The sequence below is a fragment of the Hyaena hyaena genome, unplaced genomic scaffold (assembly GCF_003009895.1).
Source record: "Hyaena hyaena isolate Hyena2069 unplaced genomic scaffold, ASM300989v1 scaffold_45, whole genome shotgun sequence".
In the NCBI taxonomy this organism is placed as follows: domain Eukaryota; kingdom Metazoa; phylum Chordata; class Mammalia; order Carnivora; family Hyaenidae; genus Hyaena; species Hyaena hyaena.
The window spans coordinates 688279-694351 of NW_024080677.1; the positions used below are offsets into that span (position 1 = coordinate 688279).

The following is a 6073-nucleotide window of genomic DNA, read 5'->3' on the forward strand; positions in this document are numbered from 1 at the left end:
TCTTACATTTTTCTACAACAGCTGAGAAGTAACAGTAACAAAGGAATTTTGCCTAACTCTGCAATCCTGGAAAAAGCTACCGTTTGCAGTGGTCAGTATAGCAAGCTCTGTCATTGAAACAGTTACCACAGTATAATAAAGAAAATCCTGGAGTCCTGCTTTTGGGAAGTTTACTGATAATGGCTGGTCTAATACTTGCCTTTGTTGTGAATGGATGGATTCACATCAGAATAGGATTCTGATGGCTAAGGGAAAAGGAATTTTTCAATATTTTGTGTATGGGGGGTGCCCTTGAAATGAAGAGGGACTGCAGGCCCCTTTGATTTTAGTCCTGGTTTTGCCACTAACGGACTTCATTACTTTTCACAGGCCACATCCCTTTTACCGGCCCCAGTTTCCTCGTAAAATAACAAGAGTAGTAGGGGGAAAAACCTATTTAAAGTCTTAGAACTGATTCAGATTACTTAGGGAGAAAATGAAGAGAGAAGGAAAGGGCCCCAGGGTCTCTGAAATCTGGAACTCTCCTACACTGAGTGTTTTGGAGAGAGGCACCAGCAAAGGAGAATGGAGAGCAGAAAAAGAGAATGTTATGTCCTGAAAACCAAGAGGCGGAAGCCAACTAAGGAGAGTGCTGAGGACCCAACCTTCTGAGCTGAACGCTGAGAGGTCCAGTGTCCACTGACAATACGGAATTGTTGGAGGCCTTAACGCAAGCCATTTCAACAAATGAGTAAAAAGCCAGACGAAAGCCAGTTAAAGGGTAAGCAAACAAAATCGTTTTTGATGCTTTTATAAACTGCACAAGCTTATTCCAACCCACAGCTGGTCTAATTGATCACAGCCCTTCTCAGATTTGACCCTCAGGGCTCTAAAGCACTTAACCAAGCCCACGACTCCTCTGGCCTCCCAAGGTTGTTCTGAAAGTGCTTTGTAAACAAAGACACCGAACAAACGAGTGGGGCAACCGTTGGCTTTTATTATTCTATGACACTATTACTGTATTCATTTCGTACTCGCAAGGCTCCCTAAACACCTACATTTTCTTAAATTGGGAGCCACCCAGCGAGAATTTACCAATCCGGCTTCCTCGCCCGGAACCCTGCCAGTCCCTGCCCCACTCTCAACCCCTCACCTCGCCAAATCTTTGACCTGGGAAACTCAATTGCGTCATTCCAACCCGGAAACAAAGAAGGAGGGACGGGGTGGTGGGAGGCAGAACGCGGTTGTCCCTTCTGGAGGCTCTGAGCGCAGGCACTGATCCTCCACGGACCGTTTGCGCTGCCCTCCTAGGAAGGGCGGGACGGTGCCTATTTCCCTGACGGACAGAGTACGGGTGCCGGGCGGGCTCTCGCGGAAGTCCATGCGCCATTGGGAGGGCCGCAGAAGCTGCTCTGTGCCCTTGTTGCCGAGGGCCTCTTCCTGGGTCACTCCTGGAGCAGGGGCCGGACTGGGGCTGACACCCGGGCTCCCGCGTGGCCCTCTCGGCTCCTGTGTGACCTCCTCGCGGGCGGAATGTGGCGATTACGCCGGGCCGCCGTGGCCTGGTAAGTGCGGGCTCCGACCCGGCCCCGTTATTTCTGGGGCCTCCGGAAAATCGGGTTATCCCATCGCTGCCTCCAGGATGTGCACATAACTGTCGGGTCAGGCGGAGGGCGGTTGGAGGATCCCGGGGTGTTGTTGAGGCCCCGTAGTTCCAGGAGCCCTGCCTGGGCTAACCTGAGGTGCCGGCTGCAGTACCCGCCCTTGTGCGTGTTTCTGTGCCACCCGAAGATTCTGGGCTCCTTTCAGTCTCGGCCTGTCTCTGTTGTCCTTCTGTTCCTGCCCCCTTTCACCTTTCTGTCCTCGCTGTTATCTCGGTCTCTGGTTGCGTCTTGGGTCCGCCTCTCCCTCCCCAGTCTCTGGTTCTATTCTTGGGTCACCCTCGCCGTCTGTCTCTTAACTCTTTTTCTTCTCCCTCCACGCCAGGTGTGCGTTGCTTCTGCAGGTATTCTTCCTCTGCCAGGGTTCAGACTCTGCCTCTTGCCTTAGTCCTCCGGATAGACTTGCTTTGGATTCAGATCAGAAGCAGTGACGCAAATGGTGTCAGAGATGATGATTAGAGATCTACCCCCTTAATAGCAGCTTTTTAGTGTGTAGGGAGGAAGACTTGCTTTGGATGCGAAGTGGTGAAGATAGCACCAGCTTTCGAATCACACTTATTTTTGCCCTGGCCTGCTTTAATCCTAAGGCGAAAATCATAGGAGGTGTTTCATTTTTGTGGGTCACGTTAGACATTTTACTGAGATTTAAATTTGACTTTTTCTCTTGACACGTATTTGTGTTCTAATATCTTTAGATACTTCCAGGCTTAACTCATTGCTGCAGGCTTTTAAGAAGTAACATGCGTCAATTAAGGTTGGAAAATCTTGGTTTTCCTGAATTAGCCTCTAAACACCTGCCTTGCCTTTTTTTCCAGAACGTTGTTTAAATGGTATAGGTAATGTATAGTGTTTATAAGGAATGGAATCCATTTGTTTTAGGAAGGTTAATTTGAGTCTGTATTTAGAACTAGTTGACATACAACAGTTACAGTCAATTAGAATAATTGAATAATTATTTCTAATTTAATGGAATTGGAGTTTTTGAGTAAATCCACTGCCCTTGATACTGCAGTAAATTATTTACTCCTTTTTTCATTTCTACTCTTCACTATTTCCTGGAGAGACATATCTAATTTTATTTAAATAAAAAGAAAAAAGACTTTGCTGAAAATAGCATACTTCATTGGAACAATTAAGGTATGTGGGAAAACTTTAAAAATTGACCTTAACAACAACTGATTAATAACTGATATATTTGTTAATTCAGGTGGATGCTGTTGGCCTAAATTATTTCTAAAGTTACTATGGACTCCAGAGAATTGTGGCTTAAAAGTGTCTTCTATTGCTCGCACAGTTTAGCTACCCTGTAGAAGTAGAGATGTGGAAATTAGAAGCCTCAGCTCTGAAATTTGTCTTTTGCTGTATTTTGCAAAGAAGAATACTCGTTACAAAGGAGTACATTTATATTCCTACTAAAAAAAATTTTTTATGTTTATTTATTTGTGAGAGAGAGAGTGAGAGAGAGTCAAAGTGCAAGCTGGGAAGGGGCAGATAGAGAGAGGGAGACACAGAATGGGAAACAGGCTTCAGGCTCCGAGCTGTCAGCACAGGGCCCGCTCCGGGACTGGAACCCACAAACTGAGATCATGACCTGAGCCAAAGTCAGACACTTGACTGACTGAGCTACCCACGCGCCCCTCAATTCCCATTCTTTTTTTTTTTTTTTTTTAATGTTTTTATTCATTTCTAGGAGAGAGAGAGAGAGAGACACAGTGTGAGGAGGGGAGGGTCAGAGAGAGAGAGGGAGTCACAGACTGAAACAGGCTCCAGGCTCTGAGCTGGCAGTCAGCACACAGCCCGACGCGGGGCTCGAACCCATGAACCGCGAGATCATGACCTAAGCGAAAGTCGGACACTTAACCGACTAAACCACCCAGGCGCCCCTCCCATTCTTAAACAGATAGGAACATAAACATTTGTTTTGACATGCATATCTAAATACCTACTCACGGACATGTAAGATCAACAACCACCATTTATTTAGGTGCAATAACTATTTGTGTAAACTTGTTGAAAAACGAGTAATGTATTAGGAAATGGTATCGAGGTTAAAAGAGATGGTAGGGGAGAGAGAATAGATGATTTCAGGGAGCAGCAGGGAGCTTGTTTTGCATCACATTGATTCTTAGTTTGGCCAAGTGTAGAATTCTATATTCAAAATACTTTTCCTTCTGAACTATAAAGGCATTGCTGCATTTTTCTCTAGCATCGTTTGCTAACAAACACAGATTCTCGGGACAATCTGATTTCTGTGTGTTTGTAGGAATCCTGTTTTTCCCTTCATGGAAGCTTCCAGGAGCTTGGCCTTATCTTTAATTTCTCAAGGCTTTGACCATGCATGACCCCCGCCCCTACAACCTCCACCCCAAATCTGGCTTGGTACTCAGTGGGCCTTTCTGGTAAAAAGATTCTTTCTTCAGTTCTGAGAAGTTTTTCTCATTTCTTTATTTTTTTCCTTTCATTTTTCCTGTTCTTTTTCTTTTGAGACTTCTATTAAATGAATTGGTCTTCTTTGATTGATCCTGGAAGTCCATGATTTGCAAAATACTCATCATCTGTTTAAAAAAAAAAAATAGGCATGTACCGTCGTATGTGTATGTATACACTTTATATATATCTTCTTACTAATTAATGACTTACATTATAATTCTCCCTTAACACAGTCTTGAAGGATGAGATACAAAAAATACTGTATCTAGAAGCTTTGGTACTTTCTTCCTGAATCCCAGTGGGTCATTTTGTGCATCCAATGGAACACATCCCACATACCTCCCCACTTTGGATACCACTCCTCTGAGTCACTTAACTTCTTTCTTATGGTTTCCACCTTTTTTTCTTTATGTTCCAAGTTCTGAAGAATTTCTTTAATACATTTTCTGGTGTTGCTATTCCTTTTTTTTTTTTAATTGGCTATTACAGCTTTGATTTCCATGAATTCCTTTTTAACATTTATTAAACTTTTTTTTCAAGTTTATTAATTTGAGAGAGAGAAAATATGAGCTCGCAAGCAGGAGGGGGCAGAGAGAGAGAGAGAATATATCCCAAGCAGGCTCTGTGCTGTTAACACAGAGCCTGACTTAGGTCGTGATCCCACAGACCATGAGATCATGACCTGAGCCGAAATCAAGAGTTGGACCCTTTACCACCCAAACGTTTATTAATGTCTTAAACGTAATTTAATTCAGTAAAGTTTGTGTTCTTCAGTTACTATTTTTAGCAAAAGCCTGCTTTTATTTTATATCTGGAATATCTTGAAGAAGCCTCCTGAGAACATTAATTAGAATTTCACACCTCTGCCTTTTCCAGGATTCATAATGTTGTTGATCTTGGTCATCATTTTAAGAACTGGTTTTCTGTAAGAATGCGGTTTTCTCATCATATTTAAACATGAAGAACTAATGGTTGACCTGCCATGTGTGGGTTACCCCTGAATGAGCAGGCTGATTTGGTGTTTTAGGTATAGGCCCTATCATCTAGCAGGTTTCATTTTAGGGCTTTTAGAGAGTAGGCAGGCAAACTGATCTCATTACAGACACCAGTGTTGTTAGGGCCTACTCTGGGAAGACCCCCTCCCCCACTGCTGCCACTCCTCCCCTCCACCCCTGAGCGCCCCCCGGCCCCCCAGGAGCTTTAGCTCTTCCCTGCCAAGTTGTTCATCCTGGGGGCAAGTGTTAACGTTCAGCACCACTGGAATGGGGTAGAGGGTGACACAGCCTTTCCCCAGATGGTGCTTCAGTCAATGTCAATTTCTTCTCCTCTTTTTACTCTCTTACGTGTATCTCAAGAGGACCCTGATGGGGAAAAGAGTCTCTCCCATCTGGGCATTGATCTTTTAGAGCACCACCATGAATTGGAAGCTCTGGAAATAATTCTTGAGGATACCTTCCCCAGTACTAGGATTTTGTTCTGAGTCAGTTATCTCTTCCAGGGACTAAATTGAAGAACATTTTACATGTGGTTCCTGATTTGGACAACCAAATACTCTCCTTTTCTTGGCGTCACTCACAGCTATTGTTGCCACCGTTGTGGAAACAGGAATTTAAGGGGTTTGGAAATAAAAGAAGAAGAAAATAATGAAAAGCCAAAACGTCTTAGCAATATGACTACTTGGGTCTGGAGTTTATCTGTTTGGATATATATTTAGATTAACTCCTTTCTTTACAAAAGCAAAGAACTCTTGAGGGATAAAGGGCTACTCATTGACACATTAGTAGAGGTTAGGGCAGTTAGTGCTGGAATGACATTTCTTGAGCACTTACTCTGTGGTCATTGCTAGCTTCTTTCGCCTTTCGTTTTGTTTTGGTTTTGCTTTCCCAAGAACGTATGTTCATTCAGCAGATTTCTTAAGTGTCTACTGCTTGTGAAGCATTGGGCTAGGCCGTAGAAGGGCAGTGGTAAGCCAGACAGACAAGACCCCTCCCTGGCCTCATGAA

At 43.9% G+C, this 6073-nt stretch overlaps 1 protein-coding gene across 5 annotated transcripts in view; it reads left to right on the forward strand.

Annotated features, from left to right (window-relative positions):
- Positions 1-1351: 1351 nt before the first annotated feature.
- The window catches only part of OPA1 (OPA1 mitochondrial dynamin like GTPase), an 88335-nt gene continuing 83613 nt past the window's right edge, over positions 1352-6073 (forward strand). For 3 of the 5 annotated variants that reach the window (XM_039230320.1, XM_039230319.1, XM_039230321.1), the window contains exon 1: positions 1353-1544. In XM_039230320.1, coding sequence (XP_039086251.1) covers positions 1513-1544 — 32 coding nt within the window. In that variant the 5' untranslated portion in view covers positions 1353-1512. Of the gene's footprint in view, positions 1545-6073 lie in introns of all 5 variants that reach the window. The other 2 variants (XM_039230316.1, XM_039230317.1) reach the window with 1 other exon arrangement.